Here is a 26,834-nt window from a genome sequence, read left to right on the forward strand (position 1 = left end):
GGTACGCGGGCCTCTCACTGTTGTGGTCTCTCCCGTCGCGGAGCACAGGCTCCGGACGCACAGGCCCAGTGGCCATGGCACACATGCCCAGCCGCTCCGCGGCATGTGGGATCGTCCCGGACCAGGGCACAAACCCGTGTCCCCTGCATCGGCAGGCGGACTCTCAACCGCTGCACCACCAGGGAAGCCCTTAAGTGTTCTTTTATACATGGCAATGACCTGCAAAACAACTGTGCAATTCATAAATTAGTTCCATGATTTGTGTGATATTTAGTGCTTTGCTGGCATGAGGTCTGGTAATGGGATGCAACTTTAAGTTTTCTGGTGAATGTCTTCTTTTATGTCTTTTATGTCTTTTATGTCTCTCAGTGTGCTTCCATGATTCACTTCAATTGATGATGGGGTGAGAAGTGTAAATCTGAGGCTTTTCTTGAATATGTGACCCAAGCCAATGGGTCCCTTGGCTCCCCTGTGACAGGCCCTGGGTGTTGATGTCAAAGGAAACAAGTCCTGACCCAGTACCCAAAGAGGTGTTATTAGTTTATCGCTAGATGCTTCTGTGGAAATGAGGTTTAAATAGTCACAAATGTTACAAGTCCCTGCAACAGAGAAGGGGCAGCTGCTGGGACAGGCTCAGGGAAGACTAGGCAAGTGGCCAGTCTTTCCCTCAGCTTTGAAGTTGTCCAAGCAAGCCTCCCCAAAGGTCCTCCCATCCTGGGGAGCAGTGTGACCTGCACCGCTGAACAAGGAGGCACACACTGGCTACAGCTGCTCCCGGGCAGACCAGGAGCTACCCTGCTGGACATTTCAAAATGGTGCTGCAGAAGAACTGAATGACTGGAAAGAACACCAAGTTCTTGGACAGGGGGTCTTATTATTAGAAAAGCCGTCTATTCTCCCTATTTAGTTATTCATTTAAAGTGATTCCAAGGAAAATATCGACTTTATTTTGGGGAGAATTAGGAAGCCAATTCCAAAATCCTTATGAGAAATAAGTATGCAAAAAGAGCCAGAAAATTCTGAAAGAGAAAGGAAATAATAGGGACCAGCAGAACTGAAGACAGTTCAGTCCTAGGCATGAGAAGGACAGGTCAATGAACAGACTCAAAAGACAATGCCTGGGCTTCCCTAGTGGCGCAGTGGTTAAGAATCCACCTGCCAATGCAGGGGACACAGGTTCGAGCCCTGGTCCGGGAAGATCCCACATGCTGCAGAGCAACTAAGTCCATGCGCCACAACTAGCAAGCCTATGCTCTAGAGCCCATGAGCTACAACTACTGAGCCTGCATGCCACAACTATTGAAGCCCACGAGCCACAACTACTGAGCCCGCATGCTGCAACTACTGAAGCCCGCACACCTAAAGCCCGTGCTCCGCAACAAGAGAAGCTACTGCGATGAGAAGCCCGCAAACAGCATCTTCGCTGCTGTGTGCGGGCCCCCTCCAGCTGCGGAGAGTGGGGGCCACTCGTTGCCACGATGCCTGGGCCTCTCACTGTGGTGGCCTCTCCCATTGCGGAGCACGGGCTCCAGAGCACAGGCTCAGTAGCTGTGGCACATGGGCTCAGCAGCTGTGGCTCACGGGCTCCAGAGCGCAGGCTCAGCAGCTGTGGTGCTCAGGCCCAGCTGCTCCCAGCATGTGGGATCCTCCCGGACCAGGGCTCGAACCCTTGTCCCCCGCATTGGCAGGCGGATTCCCAACCACTGCACCACAAGGGAAGCCCCATTTGTTTATTTTTTGCTTTTATTTCCTTGGCTTTAGAAGACCAATCCAAAAATACGTATATATTGCTACAATTTAGGTCAAAGAGTGTTCTGCCTATATTTTCCTCTAAGAGTTTTATGGTTTCTGATCCTACATTTCAGTCTTTAAAATTCCAGACTCTTAAAGAAAAGCTTGTCTCTTTGTTTTTAAATGGGTGATGTGCTGATGGTTGATATGAAAATTCTATGCTATTTAGATTCCTTTATACTTAAAGAATGATACAATCATTTTAATAGCAAGGTGTCAACTTAAAAATGTACAAGAAGGTAAACATTTTTCAGAATTCTTCAGCTAGGCACTCAGTGAAAAATGTTGAAGATCTATAAAGCAGGGTTCTCAATCTTAACACTATTGACATTTGGGGACAACAACTCTTTGTTATAGGGGCTATTCTGTGCATTTTAAGATTTCACTTACTAGATGAAATCCCTGGTTTCTGCTCACTAAATGCCAATAGCAGCCCCTCCTCCCCAGTTGTGACAAGCAAAAATATCTCCAGACATTGCCAAATATGCCCAGGGGCAAAAACTGCACCTGGTTGAAAACCACTGCTGTAAAGCAGTCTTGGATTTGGTCCATCGATTAGGAGATTAGACACATAATTAGAGCTGCTTCACACCTGGGTACACTGTACCTGTTACACACTTGTGGCTCCGGCATCAGAGTCTGGGTTGAAGTCTCAGCTCTCTCACTTTTTGTTGCTTGACCTTGAGTAGTTTACTTCACCTCTCCGTGTCTCAGTTTTCTCATCTGCTGACAGAGGTTACTGGTAGTACCTACCTTATGGATTATCACAGGGGCTGAGCTGAGACACGTGGAATGCTGTGCAGCGTTGCTTACGGCAGGTACGGTGTTAGGCTCTTCCTGTGGTATAAAGAGATATATGTATTTGGTCTTTGTCCCCATTTCCTCACGCAGAGCTCTAAAACCCTTGATAGCAGTAAGAGTCAGGCTTGGCAGGAGTGTCTTTTGTTCTAATGAAGCAACTCTTGGTGGGACCCCAGAGGGCTTCAGGGTAGGGGCTGATCACCAGAAACATGAAGCCTTGATTAGAAGCTTGGAACTTTCAGCCCCAGCCCAACCTCTGGGGAGGGGAAAGGACTGGAGACTAAATTAATTACCAACGGCCAGTGATTTAATAAATCATGCTTATGTGGTAAAAGTGCCATTAAAAACCTCTAAACAACAGAGTTCGAAGAGCTACTAGGTCAGTGAACACATTTACATGCTGGGAGGGTGACATGTCTGAAAAGGGCATGGAAGCTCTGTAGGCACCCCCGACCCCATACCTTCTCCTATGCATCTCTTCCACTTGGCTATTCCTGAGTTATATCCTGTATAATAAGAGTATTCCAAAGTTTTATGGGCTGTCCTAGCAAATGTTTGAATCTGGGGGCTGTGGGAACCCCCTGACTCTGTAGTCAAGTCAGAAGTGTGGGTAACCTGGGAACCTGATACTTGCAGCTGACTTCTGAGGCGAGGGTAGCCTTGTGGGACCAAGCCCTCAAACCTGTGAAATCTGATGCTAGTGTCAGAAGTGAATTGTATTGGGACTTCCCTGGTGGTCCAGTGGCTAAGACTCCGTGCTCCCAATGCAGGGGGCCCAGGTTCGATCCCTGGTCAGAGAACTAGATCCCACATGCCGCAACTAAGAGTTTGCACGCCACAGCTAAAAGATCTCACATGCTGCAACTAAGACCCGGAGCAGCCAAATAAATAAATTTTTTTAAAAAGAAGTGAATTGTATTGAATTGAATTGAATCGAATCAGAGGACACCTAGTTGGTGACAGAATTGGTTGTTGTGAGGAAAAAACCCAACACCCCCCCTCCTGTGCTCTGATTATCTTGGAGTACTCACTTCAACCCTTGAGGCATCTTAAGCTGATTGACTTTTGTGAGTCTCCTGCATTACTATCTCTTGCGTCACCCCACTTTAGTGTGTTTACCGTAGGACCAAGATGTTACAGTACCTCCAGAATCGGGGTGTGACTTCCACTCGTCATTAAACCCTTTACCTCTCCACCTAATTGCAGGTCTCACACTGGATAGTCTGACCAAACCATGCACTGGAAGTTTTCTGTGCATGAATTAGAGATTCTCTAGTGGTAGAATGTGAGGCCTGCCACCTGCCACGAGCTCAGAATGGCGATTACATTTTGAAATGGTTGGGGAAAAAAAAAAAAAATCAAAAGCATAATATTTCCTAACAAATAAAAATGATAAGAAGTCAAATTTTAGTACCCATAAATAAAATGGTATTCTTGTATGGAGGGCCACACTATGACTTTTGTGGGTCACAGGCACTTTTGCCTTCATGGCTTCTTCCTCCATTTAAATAAGTAAATAAAAATAATATTTTATGACTGTGCTGGTATAAAGACAAATATAATCCAGGCTGAAGTCATTCATTATTCATAAATTTACTATTACTATATTCTTTTTAAAATTTTATTTATTTATTTTTGCTGTGTTGGGTCTTCGTTTCTGTGCGAGGGCTTTCTCTATCTGTGGCAAGTGGGGACCACTCTTCATCGCGGTGCGCAGGCCTCTCACTATCGCGGCCTCTCTTGTTGCAGAGCACAGGCTCCAGACACGCAGGCTCAGTAGTTGTGGCTCAAGGGCCTAGTTGCTCCGCGGCACGTGGGATCTTCCCAGACCAGGGCTCGAACCCGTGTCCCCTGCATTAGCAGGCAGATTCTCAACCACTGCGCCACCAGGGAAGCCCCTATATTCTTTTTTTAAAAGAAATTAAGATTTAAATATTTTCATGGGCCCCTAAAAGTATCCTGAACCCTAGGCACTGCCTAAGAGATAAGTGACCCTGTCTTTTTTTTTTTTTTTTCACTGAGCGGCCTATCTTCCCCTCCCCCACCCATCCTTCCATCCATTCATCCATCTAGGAATGAATATTAAGAATTTATAAACAGCCCCTTGCTCTCTGACATGGCCCACACTCTGTCTGTGGACTGTTTCTCCCAGGGCCACTCTTACCTTTTGAGATGGACCGCATTCCATCCATGGAATGTGTACCTCTCTAAATAAATCCACTTCTTATCTATCACTTTGTCTGCCACTGAATTCTTTCTGCCATGAGACATAAAGAACCTGAGCTTCAGTAAGTCCTGACACCAGGAACTAAGGCCCCCACCCAGGCGAAGGATGGAATGATGATGTGGACCCCCTGACTTCAACTAAAGCTTGGTCTCTGTCTACCTTCCCCCGATTCTATGCTGAATTCTCCTCTGCTTAAGCCTTTTCATGTACCCTTAGTTTACGCATGCACCCTTAGTTTAAAACTTCCCCAATTTTGCAGTTGGGGGAGACACTACTTTGGGAAAAGATCCCTGGTGTTCTCCTTACTTACTGCAAGTAATAAATCCTTCCTTCTCCCACACACCCCCCCCCTCCAAAAAAAGAATTTAGAAACACTGTTTGCTCTTGAATCCAAAAGGCAACCACTGTGCTAAATACATACTTCTAATATACATCCGCAAATAATGAAATAGTGGCCAAGATTCTCAAAATCCTAAATCACTCTCCTCAAGCAGCTGTAGTCAAGCAGCAATTAAGGGCCACTTTAAACCCAATGAGCTCATCGCAGCTCCAACCTCAGCTGCTATCAGACGTTAGGAACTCACTGTGTTCAAGAGAGTGGAGTTTGGGGAAGGATTGGACGGAAAGTATGAAAACCACGAAGACACCGAAAACACTGCAAACCAAAACTCATCAATCCCCAACAATGTGGGGCTAATGCATTAAGAGCTGTTTCAGTGGTAAATGCCTCCAGGGCGTCACTCCTAAATCCTAAATCCTCAGAATCTATCTGGGGCCTGGCATGCAGTAAGCACTCAGCAAAGTGTGCTTGGTGAGTAAACAACCTCCAACCCCCCTCAAGCCCTGGGCCATGCAGCTCAGGCCTCACCGGTCACCTACCCAGTCACCTTTCCAGTGACTGGATGCCAGGCGCCAAGTGACCTTGTCTTGACTTACCTACGGATGCTTTCACATCGTGATGATGAAACTGAGTAGCTGCTATTGAGCCTACATGCTCTGCAAAACCTAAAATATTTACTACCTGGCCCTTTACAGAAAAAGTTCGTCAGCTCCTGGTTTAGTGTTTTATAAATGAAAAAAGTGAGGCCCAGAGAGACAAAGTGTCTAGTGACCTAGTGTCACACGGGCATTCATGGAACATCAAGGACTGGAATCCAAGTCAACCCACCCCTCTCCCGGACACCCACGGATTTCTCATGCTCCCTTCAAACTTTCCCTGCAGGCTACAGCCTCCAGGCCAGGTGTAATTCCAAGAAGCATCTGAATGCCTCTCAAGGGTGGCTGGGATGCTTTCAGGGGTCAGCCAAGGGTCAGGGAGAAGCGCCGCTGAGCATCCCAGCTGAGCGAAAGTAAAGTTTGCTTTGGGCCAGGTGAGCGGGAGCCCATCCTGGTGATTGTGATGTAGGTGATAATGATGAAGATGAGGACCATGGGGCACTTATAAAATCATCTTATGTGATGGTCACAGTAACCCCTCGGACAGATAAATTGCATTGAGCCCTGTGAAACTGCTGACTTACGACAGTTTTTGACCCACAAAATCAGAATTTCATATGATCCAACCTAATATGCTTATCTCATTTCACCAAAGAACAGAGAAAGACTCAAAGACATTAAGTCACTTGCCCTAGATATGGCAAGTAAGGACAAGAGTGAGAATCTAACTGCTCTAATTCCAAAGCCTTATACAGAGTTTTATACTGTTCTCCCATTCAACTCCACCCCCTCCTCTTGATGACTCTCACCTACCTTGGGTATAAGGTTCAAATTTCTCAGCCAGCCTTCATGACTTACTCTTGCTCTCTTCTGCATAATAACCCTGTTGTCCTTTACTCTCTTTCATCCTAAAAATCTTCCTCTTCCTCACTTTGCATGTCTAATCTATCCCCAAATCCTGTTGAGTTTGCTTCTTAAATGCCTTGTCTGTCTGGACACTTCCTTTTATTGCCACATCCATCTCTTGTCTGCATCCTGAAATGGCTTCCAAACTGGGCTCCCGGCTGGCATTCCTGTGCTCTCTGTACCGAAGCCACTGTGTTCTCTGTAAAATGCAAATGTGACCCCTTCCACTCTTCAGTGGCTTTTCCTGTTGCTCTTAGCATAAAGATGTCCCCTCACCACGGCCTGGGTTCTGTGGGTCTGCCCTGCTCATCTCTTGGGTCCCCTCTCACCCCCTTCTGCCACCTGCTCCCTGAGCTCTTCCTCCCTTCCAGCTCTTTGAGTGTGCCAGGCTTCCTTCCACCAGGGCCTTTGCACTAGATGTTCTCTCTGCCTGGAATATGTTTCCCCACTGCCTTTGTCACCAAGTTCACTGCTATACTTCCAGCAGATATCAGCTCCAGGGCCACTTCCTCAGGGAAGCCCTCCCTGACCTCCCAGACTTAGGTCAGTTTCTCTTGTTACATTATCTCCTAGAGTAGAACTCCTTTCCTTCAGAGTGTTCGGTTGTTTACACATTTACACATATTTAGGCGATACATGTGTGACTCCGCAACATCAGCTCTCTGAGAGCAGGGATGCTGTGAACCAGCCCCTGCCTGACATCTGGCATGCATACACGTACAAGGACGGATAGACGAATGTTCACTTCGGTCACCTGCTGGATGGCCCTCTGCCCTGTGGCAATGCCGTGTACCCTCCACCACACCTCTGCCCACGATACCCTTTCTTCTTCCTCCTCCTGGAGAGCTCCTATGTACCCCTCAGGGCCCTGCCTCACTGTCACCTCTCGGAAGGCCTCTGCACGGAGCTAGTTGCTCTCACCTTTGGATTTTTATTTCTTTGCACCTTGTACTTCTTTCTACCATCCATCCCACTTAGCATATTGTGATAACAGTTTTTGTGTGTTTTTTCCCTTCTATGTTCCTTAAGTGACTATGAGCTTCCTGCAGACCTCTCTGGATCCCTAATGCGTAGCATAGCATCTTGGCCACGGAATACCTAAGGCAGTGGTGCTGAAGTGAATGTAATGCCTTGTCTTTAGGGCACGAGGCTTTGGATTGGCTTTTCTGGTGTCCAGGTGTGTCCCCCACGCCCCCTTCCCCGCCACATCCCACGAACGTACCAAATCTCTATCTCTAAAACACTTAGTTGTTTCCCTAATTGCTGGGAGTGATTTTCACATGATTTCTCCAGCCAAGGAAAGTAAACCTCCAGTGCTCTCCTGAAGCCACACCTGTGGGCTTAAAATGTAGACGCTGACGGGTAGCAGGGAACCAGTGACTCCTGGATTCACAGCCAAACATTCATTTGCTTAAGGTGTTTGATGGTAAACATAGCACGTCTACAACACAACATGAAGCATCAGGCATGTGTTCTGAAGTTATTACAAAGTATAAAGTTGTTTCTAAGAGATGTATGCATTCCTGAAAACTTACTTAAAGATTTCTATGAGTTTTTGAGGGTTAACTTAATCAAAGATAGTTAAACCTGTTAATATTTCATAACTCTTCAGGCCTCCCAGACCAGCTTATGTAACCTTTGCCAGATACAGCTGGTAAATTGTAAAATCATCTAAGCCACTAGTTAGGTTCAGAGCCCCAACCTTCTCCAACTATTCCTTCCCCAGCCCGTACCCATCATCTCACCAAGTCAGGTTGACTCTGCCACGTGAGGTTGACCCCCTGCTCTTCCAGCCCGCGGGTATTGCTGCAGGTCAGACCCTCCTGCCATCCTGCCGGCATTGCTGCAGCGTCTTCCTTCCTTCCTTCCTTCCTTAGTCCCTCCCTCTCCTGTCTGCTCCATCCTACAGGTGCTGCCAAGCAGCTCTGATGAGGTCATGACCTGGCCCTGAACCTTCAAAAGCTCTTTCTGCTTATTGGATACACCTACACTCCCCAGCATGGAATTAAGGCCCATAGTACATGGCCCGGCAGTCCCATCCCAGACGCTCATGCCACTACACCCCGACTCTGAAACACATTCTCAAATTCCCCCCTTTCTCCAATTCTTTTCCCATGTCCCCTCCCTTCTGTCTTATATTGTACCTACCTATGTAATAATACCTGTCTTACCTTCCTATTATTGTGAAACTCCTTTAAGAATTTATCTTTTGGAGACTTCCCTGGTGGCGCAGTGGTTAAGAATCCACCTTCCAGTGGTTAAGAATCTGCCTGCCAATGCAGGGGACACGGGCTCGAGCCTGGTCCGGGAAGATCCCACGTGCCACAGAGCAACTGAGCCCGTGTGCCACAAATACTGAGCCTGCGCTCTAGAGCCCGCGAGCCATAACTACTGAAGCCCATGTGCCTAGAGCCCATGCTCTGCAACAAGTGAAGCCACCGCAATGAGAAGCCCGCACACCACAACGAAGGGTAGCTCCCACTCACAACGCAGAGTAGCTCCCACTCGCCACAACTAGAGAAAGCCTGCACGTGGCAATGAAGACCCAATGCAGCCAAAAAAACAACAAAAAAGAAATCCAAATCAAAATATTTTTTTTAAAAAGGAGTTTATCTTTTAACCCTTTCTTTCTTTCCTCAATCCCTTCCTCTACTTCTTAATGTAAGGCTTCCTCACAATGACCAGGGTCGCCCTTCTCTCTGCATCATGCATTACTCAATGGGGCAAAAAGCAGTTCTTGGGAGAGGAGCAAAAAATCTTAGATATTACAATGGTCTGTGTCCCTCCAAACAGATATACAGTATGTCTGTGTTATTAAAATTTCATGGAACAGCGATTATAGGAAAAATGTCTAATAAAAAAACCTCTTTTGACAGTGGAGCAGGGAGGATGATGAGAAAAAGGTTGAGAAACATTGTTCTATATTAGACAGGAGAGAAGGAACTCCGAGGATGTGATGAGATTTAAATGAAATTGATGTCTATAAAATGCCTAGAACAGTGTGTGGCACATAATAGAAACCCAATATATGTTCCTGATCATCGCCAGTGTTTATTGTGCACATACTATATCCAGGCAACCATGCTAAGATTTTTCACACATTATTTCATTTAATCTTGCACCCACTCCATGAGGGACGTACCATTATTATTACAGATGGGAAACTGAGGCATAGAGAAGTTGGTTTAATTGCTCAATGTCAAACTCCTGGTAACTGACAGAGGCAGGATTTAAACCTCTATTTGATTTCAAAGCCTGACCTTCAGATGCAATGGGGAAGTGACCCCTCTTCTCACCATGGGATGAGGTCACCTACTAGTAGGGGCAGAGAAAGGAGAGATAGATGGAATTAACCAGATGTACAGCCATGACTGGCTCCGGACTGATGGATGGTGTGCTTGTGTGCAGGGCCATGATGATGACCGCCTGTGATCTCTCAGCCATCACCAAGCCTTGGGAGGTGCAGAGCAAGGTATGCACTGCTCCTGACCCGAGAGAAGGAGCATCCCAGTACTGGTGACAGCAGCTAATGTGGCTTGGATTCTCCAGCTCCTGAGGCAGCCCACCTTTGCTCCATCCTCCTCTGCCAAGACATGGCAATCACCTGAGGACCTCTCCCATGATGACCCAAAGTGGGGTGGCAGGGCAGGAGAGGGGTTTATGTCTTTGCTGAGCTGGAAACCCACGTGGGATGATGGGACAGGGGTAGGAGGATTGGGGCTGGGGCTTGACTCCATGGCGGGTGTCTGCCTGTTGCAGGTGGCTCTACTGGTTGCTGCCGAATTCTGGGAACAAGGTGACCTGGAGCGCACGGTGCTGGAACAGAATCCCATTGTGAGTAGAGAAGGGACTTCAGCCTGACACCGGGCAGGTGATCTCATCCTGGTGGAGAGCAGTGACCTTGCTGTGATGGAGAGATGAGCCTCCTCACCCTTGACACAGGGATGTGTGACCTTACCACAGAGATGACCTTTCCTTAATGCAGTGGTTCTCAAAGTATGGTCCCTGGAGATCACCATCAACCTCGCTCCTTGGGAACATATTACAGATGCAAATCCAAAGACCCACCCTGGACCTACCAGAACAGAACCTCTGGGGGTGGGCCAGCAATGTGCTTTCTCCTAAAGTTTGAGGACCCTGCTTTAAGCTATGTGTCCTTAGCACACTCAGCTAAGTAGTGATTGACAAGTGGATGCCAAAACTTAGATTTCCCTTTCAGTTCCAACGGTCTAGGAGTCCACCTCCCCTGGCTCTGTTCTAACAGCACAGACCATGCAAGGGGATGACCTGGTCAAGCTGAGGACCTACCGACGTTGAAAGTAAACTTGGCTGGAACTGTCAGCCAGCTCCCCACCAGACACAGGGAGACCACTTAGAGGGGTTTTGTTTTGCAAGAATGTTTCATTGGTAGGGTGGGTCCCCTTGCTGCATCAGGCCAGGAGGAGCCCTGTGCAGTTAACTCTTTCTCCCCCGCTGACAGCCCATGATGGACAGAAACAAGGCGGACGAACTCCCCAAGCTTCAGGTCGGCTTCATTGACTTCGTTTGCACCTTTGTCTACAAGGTAAGTCCTTTGCTTTCAAAGGCCCAACGAGATGTCTTTGATGAGCCCGGGATTCCTAAATGACATCAGGAATAAAAAACCCTGGCAAGGGACGAGTGATACTTTACAAAGCGCTTCTCACCTCCAGTGGCATTTGGTCCTCAGGACAGCCCCATAGGAGCTTGTGTGTCTGCATACCCAGGCCAGAGCCCAGAGCTTCGTATATCCTAGTTGCTCAATAAATAGTTGTGGGACAAATGACATATCGTGTTTTCAGGCAGAGAAATGGGGAGCATAGCAGATACATGCCTTCCTAACTTCCCCAGCTTGTGGGAATATGACAGGTCACAGTTACTCAATTGTCAGAAGATAATCTGGAACTTCTCTTTGAGTTTTGGCTCAAAGTTAGTCGCTCTCTTGAGAAACCCACCACGCCCCAATCCATGTTATCTGTGCCACCACCACCCTCTCATTTGTTATTTTTATTTTGGCCATGTTACATGAGGAGACAGAGGTCAGAGAGGAGAAATCACAGGGCCAGGTCACTGGAGTCAGCTACAGACAGCATCAGAGTCAGGACGCCTGACCCCTAGTCTAGGGCTCTTTCTGCTGCATAAGCTGCAGCCCTTCTGCTACCAGAGGGCGCACAAGTGCATCTCTGATATGATTCAGACTAACTGGGGTCCTCTGAGCAACAAGGGCAGCATAGCTGACGCTCTCCATGATCATCAGTAACATATGAAACAACAAAGACTGGGCTAAGTGCTTTACATGCATTATCACAGCAACCCTATGAGGTACTGTCCCGATTTCATGGTGTCCTGCCCAAGGTCACACAGCTGGTGGCAGAATCTAGATCTGAACCCAGGCAGCTCTGAGCACAGCTGGCTCTGGCTGAACTCCACAGTAGACCCTGGATTTGCCATTCTTACCTTGTGCAAATCTCCACCAATCTGCATCTCCATTTCTTCACCTAAAAATCTAGGAGTAATGAGTCTCATTTTCCCACCTCGCAGGAGTTTCTGAGGATCAAAGGAGATAAAGCACTTCATAAACTGTCATGTGCTGTGCTCAAAGGCATTATTTTTATTCTTAGAGCTAAGAGACCTTAAGAATCCTCTTCCTATCCTGATTTCACTCAGCAAATATTGACTGTCTTTGTGCCCCAGACCCTGTACTAGGCCAAGGCCACCCCAGTGAATGAGCAGAGATGTCCCTGCCCTCTCCAGCTCACAGCTCCGGGGGCAGACTTGGCAAAGGGGGTCATTACAGTGAAGTGAGATGTAGGAAGAGAAGGTTTGGGGAGCTGCTAAAAGAAGACCTGACTTACCTTGGGGGTCAAAAGAGGCTTCCCTGAGGAAGTGATGTCTAAGTGGAGGCCTCAAGGGAAAAGAAGGGATAAGTTAGAGTGTTCCAGCAAAGGCAAGAGCTGGTATGAAGGCCACAGAAACTGACAGATTTGGAACATCCGGAGGGTTCAAGTTGGTGAAGGGGAAGAGCACTGGGTCTGCAGAGCTTGAAAGCCTTGTGAAGGAGCTTGCGCTGCATCCTGAAAACCAGGGAGTGCCACAGGAGGGTTTCAAGCGGGAGAGGCATGGGACCTTGTGGCCAGAAGCCCTGCAGTGTCGTCACACACACCGCTGGGGATGGAAGCTGCAACGCGCCCGGGCAGCTCCTCCCAGTGCGGACACGACCCACCGTGCTCCACCTGGAACGCGGGCCCCAGGGCTCGACTCCTGCGCCAGAGGCTCTGTCTCTCTCTTCCAGGAATTCTCCCGGTTCCACGAGGAGATCACGCCCATGCTGGATGGGATCACCAACAACCGCAAGGAGTGGAAAGTGCTCGCTGACGAGTATGAAGCCAAGGTGAAGATGCAGGAGGAGGAGAAGCAGAAAAGGCAGGCAGCCAACCAAGGTTTGTGGAAGGGGGAGGACAGGGAGCCCCTACCCCCGACACACTGAGCTCCCATGGCGTGCCTGGCGGGGCCGCAAAGCCTCACACACGTGGACCTATTCGGGCCTCCCCACGACCTAGCTGTCCCCATTCTACGTATGAGAGCACCGAGGCCTGCAGAGGTGAAGTGTCATGGCCAAGTCACACCGTGGGCAGTGGCAGAGCCTGGTCCCCAAGACTGAGGCTCCCAGCAAGGATTCCCTGACTGCCCCCAACCAGGGCAGGACAGATTCCAATAACAAAGTGGTAGACATAGGGCCTCTGAAAGCCCTTGAGTTTGCAACTCTTGGTCCAAACCGGGTCAAAGGGAAAGCCCGCCGCAGCCTCCTCTCATCTGCCGTGTTCTCTTTCTTGTCTGATTGCAGCAGCCGCAGGAAATCAGCCTGGGGAAAAACCAGGCTCAGGTGGAGGCGCGCCTGCATCCAAGTCCTGCTGTGTCCAGTAGTGCAAGCAGGGATCCACGCCCAGACTGGCCCCACCCGTCACTGGAGGAGGGTACCCGAGCCAGTGGGAAACCATGCACCTGCTTGAGAAGTCAGAGTTATAGGGTTTGAAGACTGAAGAATTTAGTTTACATCTTCCGTAGTGGCTTTCAAGGCTCTTTTCGGCTGTGAGCACTTTTTATTGAGCTACAACCAACATTTTGCCTTTCATAGACTCAGTTAAACATTAGCGCCAGACTCACCTGCTTACCTAGAATCAGTTTTGTTCTTATACTTTCATTTTATAGTACACAAATTTGCAATCATCCTCAGAAGTAGAGAACTGCACAATGAATCCCCACCTACCCATCACTCAGATTCTAATATCGAGAGTTTTGCCACATTTGCTTCGTCTGTCCTTTTATATTTTTTTCATTTTTTTCTTAGCTAAAATATTTAAAAGCAAATTCCAGACATATCGTTTACTCCTCCATTATACACCTTTAAAGACTATGGGCGTTTTCTAACATAACCACATCTTTATCACATGCAACACACGAACCCCTAATATCCAGCTGTGGCAGATGCTGTGATGAGCTGCACAGACCCTTTACTGAAGACTTGTGTTCCCAGCAGTGATGAGTGCTGTCAGCAGACAGCCCTCGGTGTCAGCCTCTTCGGGGATTACCTCATCCGCAGGGAGACAGTTGCCCAAGGGTGGTGGCCTGCACCCAGTGACTGATCCATGCCAGGTGTTAAGGCCTGGCCATCTTGGCCCAACACAGGACAACTCCACAGCAATTGCACACACATCCAAGACGGAAAGTCTTGGAAGATACCACTCTCCACTGCTCTCACCACTGGGAGTAAGTGAGCAAAGGAAAATGTTTCAAGTTCACCCAAATATGGCACACAGTTCAAGTTTTCCATATCCTCCGACCAGAAACCGTTTCACAGCCGTCAGTTGGTGAGTGTCTTTGTCTGAAACCAAAATATCAAAATATCCCTTTTAGCACATATATTTAGTGTGCTTGTGTGAAAAAGCGGATATACCAAAACAAGGGAGTCCTCGTTCAGAAGGTGGTATATATAGCTTTATAAAAGTCATACCGGCAAGAAGCCGAAGGGAACAATGTTATGTGAGGCAAGTCTGAATGGTTCAGCATGATCCGCAAAAAGTGCTATAAGAAAGGACTAGTGAGCTCGGCGAGTTTTGGAGTGAGGGGCACACCTGGACTGGGGTGTCCTCTGAGAGATGACACTGCAACTAGAATCCTTTTCCCAGTTAGTAGCCGGCGTGACCCTCAACGAGCACGTAGGACCAATAAAGAAAGACACACCTGGGCAGGGCTGTGGGTGGTATTTTCTTTTTAATCTCCATAGTGTATTTGTTAAGTTTATTTTTAAGCCGATCACTTCACTATTTACAGTACATGAGCATAGAGATTCTACAGTTTTTGTGATGTAAACAATAACTCCACAGTGGGAGTTTGAGAAAAGAAGCCAGTTCTGGAGTATTTACAGACGTTAAAATAGAACTTTATACTCACGGAATAATAATACATAGAGCAATTTGGTTAGATTATCTATGAAACTATAGAATCTGACAATGTACAAATACAGGAAAACATTTTCTCATTTAGAAGGTAAGACAGATAAACCACACCAGAAATAAAATGGGGACGATGACAAGCACAATAATTAAAAGCAAAGAAGTTTTCTTCCTTGCCCTCACGGATAATGTATTTATATAAATAAGGACACAATCCAACAAAATGGAAAAAATATATAAAAAATCCTCTACCAATTAAAAAAAATAGCAAAACTAAAAACTTGATTCTCAATCATCAGCAGTGTCCTTTAAAAAATTAAATTTTAGCTTTCTATTATAAATAACAAAGCAGATGTGTCCCTCTGTGTAGGTGAAATTCTTGCACCTTTCTCAAGAAATGCATCAATGTAATTCCACACATACACACAAACACAGGCGTGCACACATGAGCACACACACACACACACAACCTTGCGCTCACGCACCCCAGGCTGTAGTTACCTTGTTGAGCTTCCTAATAAATAATGCCCCCTACAGTAGTACCCCTGGGGATGCCCAAACCTCACAAGGTTAGCCATTCCCTGGTTTGACCCTGTCACGGAGCCAGGGAAAGCCCTGGCTTCCTATTGCTCAGAATTCTCTAGGCTGCATGGTCACACTAAGAGAAAAGGGTTTGAGTCCAATATTTGGAAATGCTGGAAGGGACCATAGGGACCACCTTGCCCAGTCGATTAAGGCTAGCTACAGACACTGTTTCTTTAGAAACCTGGGGTTGGGGAGAGGAATCTTGTGTTGGTTTCAACGTTAGCAGCTGCCTCTGGAAGAAGCAGATGCTCCAAACCGATGCTAATACCGTGGCACAAGTAGGTGAAAGGGGTGGGTGTGAATTTCCGGAGCAGACTGCACTGAGCCAGACTTCTGGATGGTCACCTTCCCCAGAAACCATTTGGAAATCCAAGTGGTCCACTTCCCTGGTCTACTGACCACTCTGACCGCACACCCCTTGAGATTTCCAACCTCTTTCCACTGGAATCACAACACTCCTCCAGAAACAAAGTTGGGAGTAGTTTATGACTTTTTATTCCTAACACAAAAACATTTGACAAGATTTTAAAATACAAAACCAAACAAACAAAAAAATCTATTTGGCTATTTGGTGGACCATACCAAAGGCCATGGCCAGGCCCCCCACAGAATCCTCACATTCAACCTCTTTTCTTGTCCCGAGGGTCCAGTGGGGGGCACAGAGCAGAGGTTCACTTAACAAGGTCAGCAGCTGCGCTGCCAGTATTGCAGTTACAGTAAACCCCTCCTGGGCACCTGGGTACAGGGTCCACTCCTGTCTCTGCTGCCAACAGGATAGCTAGTGCATCACTTCTCAGTCTGCGTGGCTGCTTCTGGGGCTTCTGACTGGTGTTACACTGTGCTCTAAACACACAGTTTGCTCATGACCTTGCATTTCATTCCCAAAGTTGGTGTTGGACAGCAAGGTAGCCAAAAGGATTTATTTGCCTTCCATCCGGGTAGCTGGTAGATACAGTCTTTGGCCACTAGATGGCGGCTAGACGTTGATAAGGCAAAGTGCTGAGGTGGAAGATGACCAGTCCCTTCAAAAGTCACCCGTGAGCAAGGCTGGCAAAGTGAAAAAGGAGGCTTGGAGGATCCTTTGACAAAATGTACAGCAGAGAGGGGGTTCTGGCTATAAAACATGTCTTTGAGACACTTGCACAGCCCAGGGAATGACCACCTACAAAACCCTATTTTCCGAGCCCCCAGTTAGGGCAGTTGGATTTCTGTGCTGCTTCTGAATGTGCAAGGCATTCTGATGAAACGGAGTACCTAAAAATCTGTCCCCCAATCTCGAAGCCTCAGTCACCGCTGCTATAATGAAACAAAAAACAAAAGTTGCCCTAAACGTATGCAGTGTGATCCATGCCTCCTGTTGCCCCATATGTTTTACAATCATTTGAAAGAAATGTGCGAAAAGTGCCTAAGTTAAGCTGTTTTGAAAAAACAAGTGTATTGCTAGTATTGTCTGCGAGCAAGAGAGAAACAGCCAAGTGGTCACAACATTCGGACTGAAAGCTGTTCGGCGGGGACAATGACGAGGCTCATGTGAGACTAGACATCGCCACCTAGCCAAGCTGGGGTTTACTTCTCACCACCCCACCAGAAACTATGGCTTAGATCTGTCCTGGGGAGCTGGCCTCCTCATATAAGGTAACTCGGCCAGGACCATGTGGGTCTGAATCCACCGCGGGTTGGTTACCTTGCAGAGAACTCTCACCTTGAATGTGAGCTGGGCAGTCAGAGAATGGAATTGGTTTCGTGGGTTAGAGATGGATTCCCGATGCTCCAGGATGGGAATCTGAGTCTATCAGAGGTGAAAGGGACTTACTTTAGTGCTCATTCCATCCAATATTCCTATTTGTAAATGAGGAAACAGTGGCCCAAGACCACATAGCAAGTAAGAAACTCTGGGTTTCTCACTTTGAGATGGCTTATAGATAAATGACTTGCTCTGCAAATCATTTCAATCGGCCGTGGTGTTTTCTTTTTTTTTTTTTTTTTTTTACAGAAATAGGTACCAAGATCGAAAAGCACCACTCTATTTTTAGGGCCTCCAAAGGGCTGGCCCTAGAATGGGCTCTCCTGTGGATGATGTCTAGGAAGGCATCTCTGCTCTCTCCTCCCTCACCAGCCCCTTTCCTGAGCCCCTGTTCCAATCCCTAGGAGAATGCCTCACATAGCCCAAGGAGATCCATATTCGCCAGTGTAGAAACACGGAGCCAGGCTGAGTGCTGTGGTTTTCTCAAAGTGCTTTTATTGGTTCCATGCAAAGTTAGCCTCTGCCTACTTTCCTGGACATTCTACAGCCGGCTGCCAGGGGCCCTCCACCTCACGTCTGTTTTGGGCCAAGGGCATCGCTATGCATGAGGGTTTCGCAGCTCCCAAGCTCTCCCTCCATTTACCCCGTACCCCTGGACTCGGCAGACAGTCCTGGAGCCCATCTATGTGTGCAAATGTCTCAGGGACTTGGGGACCAGCTTAAACATATTGCACGTAAGCACAAATCGGTTTCCTTCTGCCCCAATGGGAAGGATCCCTCTTCTTTGGCCATTGAAACCATTAGGTTCACTTTATTTGCTACTGTACATTCAATTGCTTTCCTTGGTCATATCTGAGGACAACTGCTAAATCTCAAATGGTAAGAAAATACTGCAGTTTTGACATCAGTGAGTCAGACCAACAAATCCTTTGGGGTTGATTCTGCTTCACAGCTGGGATGTCCCATCTCTCAAGCTGCAGGCTCAGCTGTCATTTCAACTGAACCTAAGGCCTGGGATAGGGTTCCAAGCCACCCCTGCAGAAGGGCTGCACTGTCATGCCTTCCCTGCCCCCTCAGTCCGTATATTGCATACACCTAGAAGAAATCGCTCTCCAAACATCAACAAGCACAGGCTTTAGGCAAGAAAGATTTCTTATTGCATGTCTTCCCACATCAGGACCTGGGTACCGAGTCTTTGCAGCTTAGAGCATTCCTCCCTTCCTCTTCCCTCCCTGGAACCCCTGAAGCCCTGCCTCTCTCCTGGGCACATTTGACACGCAAGGCTGTGAGAACTCACAGCAGATGCAGACACCTGACTGGTGTTTTGGGTCTCAAAGCAGTGTTCTGGTTGGGGGGCAAGGTATGATGGGGGGAAGGGGGTCACCGCCGTAGCTGCACTCCATCCACTCATATTCTTTACTTCTTTGATGCATTTTCCTTCGGTAACCAGAGCCCCCAGGAGTGAGGATTCTGATTCAGCCTGTACCGACTGAGGAAGGAGATGGAAGAATTCCACTTAGCGTTTAGATCGGACATATTTGGAAAACACCAGCACGGCACAGAGATGGACAGTACGACTTGCCTTGCATGGGTGGCTACCAACACAGTCTACTGTAAGCTTTTATGGCAATCACATGTAAACATGATCAAGAGCAAATACTAGGACAGAGCTACAATGAGATGGTTGCCAATGGCAGCTGCTCCCTCTGGGTTACTCCTTAATTTGGTGGGAAAGAGACCAAGGTTGACTAGTTGTCCTGGAGAGACCTTGGAGTTTCCTTGGTAAATAATACAGAGCACCGAATGAGTCTTCCGGATGGAGGTTGTCTGCAGGGTTGGTCAATTTTAGAACTTGCAGCCTTTTATGTACGGGATGGAGAGAAGAAACTTCTTGATGCCTTTGGCAGGCACCCTCTCCCATCAGCGGGCCCCAGCCCCGACCTTAGGCATATCACGTCCAAGTACTACACTCAAGAGCCAATGTCTAACTACCTTCAAGTGCCTTGTATTAATCTGAAGTGAAAGGGCAGCTTCAGCTGACCCAGAAGAGGGGACAGACTTGTCCTTCGCTAAAAATCTGCATTTCTTTACCCTAAGGTACCATCTTCTCAAGGCAGAATCTCTAGGCTAGTGCAATCAAGGAAGAAGCAAATAGGAGGGGCTTAGAGATCGTCTAGTCTGACTCCTTCTGGCACACCAAGGCTCAGGGAGAGGAAGGGACTCTGTGACTTATCAAAGTCACAAAGATAGTTTTTGGCAGAGCCAGGACTCAACCCAGTTCTCCAGACTCTGAATGTAGAGTACCTTCCTACTTTTTCCACAGGATGAAATCTCAGTTTACTCCTTGGTGCAAATCAGGACTTAGGGGAGGCATCAGGTGGATTTAAATTCTATTCCATTCCATTCTATTCCATAACCATTTATTGTGTGCCTACTGTATGCTAGGCAGTGAACAGCTATAAAAGGAATTTAGAATGTGCAGGTCCCTGCTGTGGAAAGTCCCCTTTTGGTCAATCCTCATAAACCCTGCCTTCCCCAAACATGTTTCTGCCCACTATTCCACTTGGCCCCCACCCCCAAGTGGGATTGTGTCAGAGTAGTATTGGGAGTCCTGTGCCAAGGAAGGGCTTTAGGGGAATTTTCTCTCATAGATCAGGGATGGGCCAGCATGAAACCCAGCCACTATATAGCTCTGTATAACAGAAACCATTCAAAGATTAGACCAGAAGGTTAAACAGGTTAAACTCTGATCAGTTAGTAATGGCTGCTCGGAACACTGTGTTGAGGATTCGAATAGCATGACCAAGCTCAAAGAACATGAGTACTGTGGTTGATTAGTTATGTCTGCTACTGGCCGAGGACATGGGTGTAGTGGCCCATATGCCACTATGTATTTGCTAGATACCACCTTAGGAGAAGCTAAGACTATCAGACCTGGCAAGGACCTTAGAGATCAACTTGCCTAATTCTCCCCCTCAGCCCATTACACAGAAAAGACAATTGGGGCCCAGAGAGGTGAAGTGACTTGATACACAGGAACTCAAATTCCCTGTTCCTCTAACGCCTGTCTCCTCCAGCCTTCTCCGTGGGCTTGGAGTATGCTCACCTCTCAGGAGAGGTTCATCAGCCCAGTTAACCTACTGAGGTATTTTATGATCTTAAAAACAAACAAACAAACCAAAACCCCATAACTACCAATTCCCAAAGAACTAGGCCCGGCATTAATAATAGATTAAATCACCTCGTTTAGTTAAATGAGTCAAGTTCAAACTTTTTTTAAGCAGCAGGACCTTTTTGCTTTTTTTTTTTCTTTTAAACACAAAAATTTCCCAAGGAACCCTGATGTGTGAAAGAGACCAAGTTGGAGCCGCTCTGTCTAAAGTAGAAGCAATGCACTCTTACCCTGCCTGGCCATGCTCTCCCTCACAAATGGCCCCCAAGGCACCTGCAGAACATCCAAGCTGGACATGGCTTTGACATCACTCAAGAACACAAATTTCAAAGTAAAGCCCAATGAATGTTTTCTAAGTCGGAGAGGAGCTTGGAGATTGTCTTGTCCATCCCCATCCCTCATGTCTCCCTCCTGCTACCTCTGTCCCACGCCACCAAAACAACTTTGCAGGTGAAGAAAAGGGAAATCAAGCTGAAGGAGGATGGGCTGGTGACTGGCCCAAAAAGGATGAATGATCGCTCCCAGGTTGCCTCTCTGGGTCACCCCAGGTGTGTCACTGAAGCTGTGATGGCATGTCCACAGGTGTAAGCAAACCACAGGACCCCTTGGATCAAGACTGGTGCCAGAGCCTACACTTGCCCCATGCTGGTGAGGCAGCCATTGACTTACCCCCACAAAATGAGCCTGGAAGCCTCTAGCCTGTTGTCCTTTTTAGCTGAACCCACCTCTACCAGTCCTTGCAACTTTGCCTCTTTACCCTAGGATAGGCCCAGGCAGGGCCGTTCCTCTGTAGTCTCACTGGTCGTGGGACCCTGGGTAAGTCATTTCGCCTCTTGGGGCACTGCCTGGAAAACAGGAATAACGCAGCTCACCCCACCTTCCTTCCAAGGTCCACAAGGATCTGAGCACTCACGGCCCGGCACAAATTCTAAGCGTGAGCTGGACACCAGATGAGGGCTCTGATTGTAAATGGACCCAAACTTGCTCAATGAGAGACAAGGCAGCACTCGGCAGAAGAGGCCCAGAAACCTCTCTCCATTCCTCCTAGCTGTGGCTGCATGCCACACCTCCCCAGTGACCAGGCTTCCGGCCACCCAGCACCTCTGGGGCATTCTGGCAAAGGGAGCAGTGCAGCTCAGTGGCAAACACCTCACGACAGTGCATAGTTAAAAAATCAAGGAAGCAATACAATAATCCCAGGCACAGTACATCTGAGCCATAAATACATTAAGGATATACTTTTTTTTTCTTCAATTAAAAATGAGTTTATAATCCTGATTCTATTCACAAGTAACGATTTCATCATCACACACTACAGACAAGAAATGGTATGGTGAACACAGCTGCACGTCTACGAGGGGACGTCGGTCGGGGAGGAAGGGGAGGCGGGTGACGGACTCAGCGTCTGGAGCGCACCCAGGACAACCCGTCAGAAGCGAGGACACTAATGTGGCAGTGGAACGTCAACACCATGGAAACTCACAGACAGAAGCAGCTTTGTTCAATGTAAACATTAATTTTTTTTGTTTGTTTTAAAAGGACAGCAGTTCCAAGTCCCTCTCTCTCTCTCTCTCTCTCTCTCTCTCTCACGCATTCGCTCTCTCTCCTTCTCATATACTTAATTTCTTTGAAAACGTAAACATATTGGAAGGGCCTTGTCTGAGGTATTGAGGTATTCCTCGAAGGTTAAGGCTGTTATCAGTGCAGGCTCTGCTGGGCCTCCTTCAGTAAGCTGTCAAAATCCATGGCTTCGTACTTGGTTTTCACTGACGCAGGCAGGGCCTCTTCTGAATTAGAATCTGGGTGGGGGTGGAGGAGGCAGTGAGAGGGGAAGGCAGAGAGCAGCTCAGAAAGGCCAGCGGACCAGAAAATCTGCCGCCTGGGTCAGCACCACAGAGCGGACGCGGCCCGAGGCCTCAGAGATCACTGGGTGGCGGGCAGCAGCTCTGCCCTCCTGCTGGGACATCTCTGCCGTGTGAGCAGCTTCTCAGGGTCTCGGCCGCCCTGGTTGTAGGATGGGGAGGCCTGAAGCAGAGTCCCCCAGAGCTCCTTTCCAGCTCCAAAAGCCTCTAATTCTACTTCCCTTAACAGTTTCTTGCCCATTAGGAAATCAGTGCGGAGGTCACGTAAGGCAGCCAACGAAACTATGAATCGCTCAGCGCACGGCCAGGGAACTGGGTCCCCACGGGGGACATGTGGTCAGGAGCACTGCCTGGCCGGGCACCTCCGGGGTCTCCTGACACTCAGCCCTGCACTCTGGAGGCTGCATCAGACCCTCCCGTACAAAGAACTCTCTCCTAAATGGTACTTTGTCCTTCTTCATTGACTTGTCCCCAGATGACTAGGCATGCTGACAGTAATTTCACTGCAGCCCATTAATGGACAAGGCTGCTGCCTGTCGGGGCTGCTGTGGATGCCCCTCAAGGGGGCAGGTCAGCTACTGGCCCTGTGAGGTCAAAGGGACGGTAAGCCATGGTTCTGCCAGGTGGCTGTGAACACGAGATTGGACCTTCCAAGAGGCCACGAGAGAGGCTTCATCTCTTTGGTAGCAGTCCTGGCACAGGACAAGATGCACCAGAGGCCAGCCTCCGGGCCAAGTGGCTGCCAAGTTATACTCACCAGCACAGGGGAGTCTGGGTGTGGGAGCCGTGTCCAGAAGGGGCTTTAGGTTTCAATAAAGGAGGTCACTGCCCCTGACGTTTTGGGTCTGACTGGGATGTGCGGGGCCTACGTACTCACCATAGTCAGTGTAGCGGGGCCAGCAGAAGTGCCGGAGCCCCCCGTAGCTCAGCTGGAAGGAGGGCTCACTGCGTTTCCGCAGGGCAGCGCCGTTCCTCAGAGAGAGGGCGGCGTGCTCAGAACACCGGTAGGTGATGAAGCCGTACTTCTCGCCTCTGGGGGGAGAGGACAAGGGGAGCGCGTCACTGGGCCAGCTCGGTCGACACCGTCAGACCACCCGCCACTAGGTGAGGAGCGGAAAGCCACGATGACTCCGTAACTGTCTCGCATGGCCCCTCGATAGACACAATGACAGTCACAGGGCTGACCTCCACAAGGGAGCAATAGTAAGAGCAGGCAATTTACTGCATGTTTGCCCTGGGCTGGCCACCACCCATCGCCCCACACGCTCTTCAGACACCCCTGTGATGGGGGGCTGTTGTCATCTCCCCACTCTGGGGTGAGGAAACAGGCTCCGAGTTCAGAATTTGCCCAAAGACAGGTGGCAGAGCAGGGAAGTAAACTCAGGCCTCCCGCCACGAAAGCTGATCCTCTTCACGCTCCCCTCTATTTCCCTCAGGATTCCCATTTTCTAGGATTTGCCACACCTATGCCCCCATCCTACCAGTCGCGCACCCTTCAAAGCCAGCCTCAGCCAGCCCTTCCTTGGCTGCTAACTTGGCCTTCACCTTCCCTAAGATCGATGGTACTCCGTACACATCTCATCCTTCATGGGAGACGTGTCGTGTCTGCCTGCTCAGCCTCTACTCCCTCTCCTCTGACAACAGCGCCCTGTGCTCAGCTGGGCTCAGGGCGTCAGGGTTAAGTCACACAACGGTGGCCCTCCCTGGCCACAGTGATTTGTTCAAGGATGAACCTGTCAGCCAAAGCAGAACCCCAAAGACTCCATCCCACGTCTCTGCTGGAACTGTGAGGGAGACTCCTGCTTCCCCGAGTAGGAGACAAACTTAGAGCTGGAGGCAGCCACTTTGCTACCAGGAGGGAAGCCTGCCTGAGAAGGATGCCGAGGTGTGGGGGACCTAAAGTCAGTTCTACCCCTGACTCATCAGTTCCACAAACTACAAGAGAACGAACCCTGACCTACCCATCTGCCAGACAGACTCCTCAGGGACAGCGACCATGTGGACCCTCCTACTACTCAGCACAGGCCTAGTGACAGCAGATGCCTTGTAAACACTCAGCTCTATCACATTTCCTGACACCTCTCTGAATCAGGCCAAAGTTGGGACCCTTCTGATTCTTTAAATGTCTGAGACTCATGCATGCTTTTAAAATCTTAACAAATTGACCCTTCTCCTTAGAGATTGATTTGATTGCTTTGTTTTTACAGGTTATCTTCATTGGACATCCTGAAGACTGCACAGAACTTAAAACAGTTCTATTTGTGTAATGACTTTTTTTAAAAATTGTGATAAAAACACATAACATAGAATTTACCAACTTGAAGTGTACGGTTCAGTTGTGTTAAGTTTGTGCGACAGACCTCCAGAACGTTTTCATCTTGCAAAACAAACTCTGTACCCATTAAACAACAACTCCTTATACCCCCTCTTCCTAGCCCCTGGCCGCCACCATTCTACTTTCTGTTTCTATGAATTTGACTACTTTAGATCCCTCATGTAAGCGGAATCACACAATATGTGTCTTTTTGTGACTGGCTTATTTCACTTAGCATAATGTCCTCAAGGTTAATCTATGCTGTAGCATGTGACAGGATTGACGCCCATCCGTTCTTAAGACTGACTAACATTCCATTGCATGCATATACATTTTGTTTATCCATTCACCTGTCAACGGATACTTGGGTTGTTTTCACCTCTTGGCTATTGTGAATAATGGTGCTATGAACATGGGTGTGCAAATATCTCTTCAAGATCTTCCTTTCAATTCTTTTGATTATATACCCAGAAGAGGAATTGCTGGATAAAATGGTAATTCTATGTTTAATTTTTTTAAGGAATCTCCATACCCAGTGGCTGCACCTTTTATATTCCCACCCATAGTGCGCAAGTTTCTAATTTCTCCACATCCTCACCAACACTTGTTATTTTCTGTAGCCACCCTAAGGGATGTGAGATGTGTAATGATTCTTATGCAGAAACTATTTTCTCGCTAAAGTTTTTAAAAATTATTATTAAATTAGAATTTTAAAAACTTAATACCTTAGTTTGCAAGTATAATGGGAGATACTTTAGAATTATTTCAAAACCGACAAAGCCTTGACATCTAAGTTGTGCATTTATATGCAACCTATTCTTGCAGATGCCCTGACAGATGAAACACTGCTTCCCCAGGTGAGTGAGACACCTGGGCCGCAGCTGCAGAGGAAGAGAGGGATGGAGCGGCATGGGGCTTGCAGCGAAGTAAGATTGCAATGCAAGCGTGCCTTCAGCCACCAGGAGCTTTTCACAGCCCTGTACCAGGGTCTAGGATGGAAAACCAGAAGCTGACACACGGGCTGCAGATCTGGCTCTGCCACTGGGTAGCTGTTCAGTTAACTTGTCTGAGCTCCCCAGAAAGGAGAGCAATAGAAAGAGTAAGAGTGCATATGTCACAGGCAAGTTGGAAAGTTAAGTATAAGAATGCATGGAAATTGGCTCACACTTTAGCAAATTATCAGTACATGTTCCCTGCTATTACTGGGTTGCATGATGGTTACCGGTCCTTCCTTCCCCTGCACTGGCAGTAGATTTGTTCTGCAAATCTTCTCAGGCATCTTTTATGCTTCCAGACCTGAACTGGAACCTCTGTGCCCTCCACTCCCCTCCTCTGCGAGAGCCTGACTCACCTCTTGCTTCTCGTGAGCACCTGGCACTCCACAATCTCGCCAAACACCTCGAAGCGCCTCTTCAGTTCACGGGAGCTCATGTCACTGGAGAGATTTCGAACGTACACCACACGGCCTTCACCCTGCCCGAGGGGGACACAGAGGGACCCGTCATCACTGCCTGGCTTCCTGGAGCCCCCTTGGTGGTGGGCTCCCATGGAGTCCTCGTCCCCAGTCCACATCACCTGGCTAAGCAAGCGACACCAGCTGGGGCTGGAGTCAGAGAGAGGACAATGACGGTCGCTATCCCAGAGGACCTGCCTTGTGAGAGGAGGGGGCTGTTTAGCATCGGATGGGGAAGTGGCCCCAAAGGAAGCAGCTGTTTACTTGAAGGGAATGAGCAGAGACTGGGCGGAGACGGGAGAGGGAGCCATCACTATTGATGTAACTGCACACTGAGTAGCTTCTGTATTTGTTTTGAGTCTGACTTCTTCCTGGTAGTGGGGGAGGTCCGAGGATGGTAATGGATGAGCACTGGGGGCCAGGTCGCTACGGGTTAGAGTGGGGCTGGGAAAAAAGCAATGGGACAGGGGCATAGGGCTTGAAGCCACCATCATCTTTGGTTTTGCCAGGGTACTGTGTAGACACTGTGACCAAGAGGTGACCTTCAGGTGAGCTTGGTTCCAGGCCCCTAG

The 26,834-nt window shown here is 48.3% G+C and overlaps 2 protein-coding genes across 2 annotated transcripts in view; one reads left to right on the top strand and one right to left on the bottom strand.

The window, feature by feature from the left end:
- The window catches only part of PDE6A (phosphodiesterase 6A), a 64,316-nt gene extending 48,846 nt beyond the window's left edge, over nucleotides 1-15,470 (top strand). The window contains exons 18-22 of the mRNA XM_059062233.2: nucleotides 10,070-10,133; nucleotides 10,421-10,495; nucleotides 11,142-11,225; nucleotides 12,972-13,119; nucleotides 13,524-15,470. Of these exons, the coding sequence (XP_058918216.1) occupies nucleotides 10,070-10,133; nucleotides 10,421-10,495; nucleotides 11,142-11,225; nucleotides 12,972-13,119; nucleotides 13,524-13,603 (451 nt within the window). The 3' untranslated portion in view covers nucleotides 13,604-15,470. The remainder of the gene's footprint in view (nucleotides 1-10,069; nucleotides 10,134-10,420; nucleotides 10,496-11,141; nucleotides 11,226-12,971; nucleotides 13,120-13,523) is intronic.
- A 5,305-nt stretch (nucleotides 15,471-20,775) lies between these two features.
- PPARGC1B (PPARG coactivator 1 beta) overlaps nucleotides 20,776-26,834 on the bottom strand; it is a 111,394-nt gene continuing 105,335 nt past the window's right edge. Inside the window, exons 10-12 of the mRNA XM_059062201.2 lie at nucleotides 26,161-26,282; nucleotides 23,373-23,527; nucleotides 20,776-22,432 (exon numbers count right to left, since the gene is read on the bottom strand). Coding sequence (XP_058918184.1) covers nucleotides 22,332-22,432; nucleotides 23,373-23,527; nucleotides 26,161-26,282 — 378 coding nt within the window. The 3' untranslated portion in view covers nucleotides 20,776-22,331. The remainder of the gene's footprint in view (nucleotides 22,433-23,372; nucleotides 23,528-26,160; nucleotides 26,283-26,834) is intronic.

This window comes from Kogia breviceps, chromosome 4 (assembly GCF_026419965.1).
Source record: "Kogia breviceps isolate mKogBre1 chromosome 4, mKogBre1 haplotype 1, whole genome shotgun sequence".
NCBI lineage: Eukaryota > Metazoa > Chordata > Mammalia > Artiodactyla > Physeteridae > Kogia > Kogia breviceps.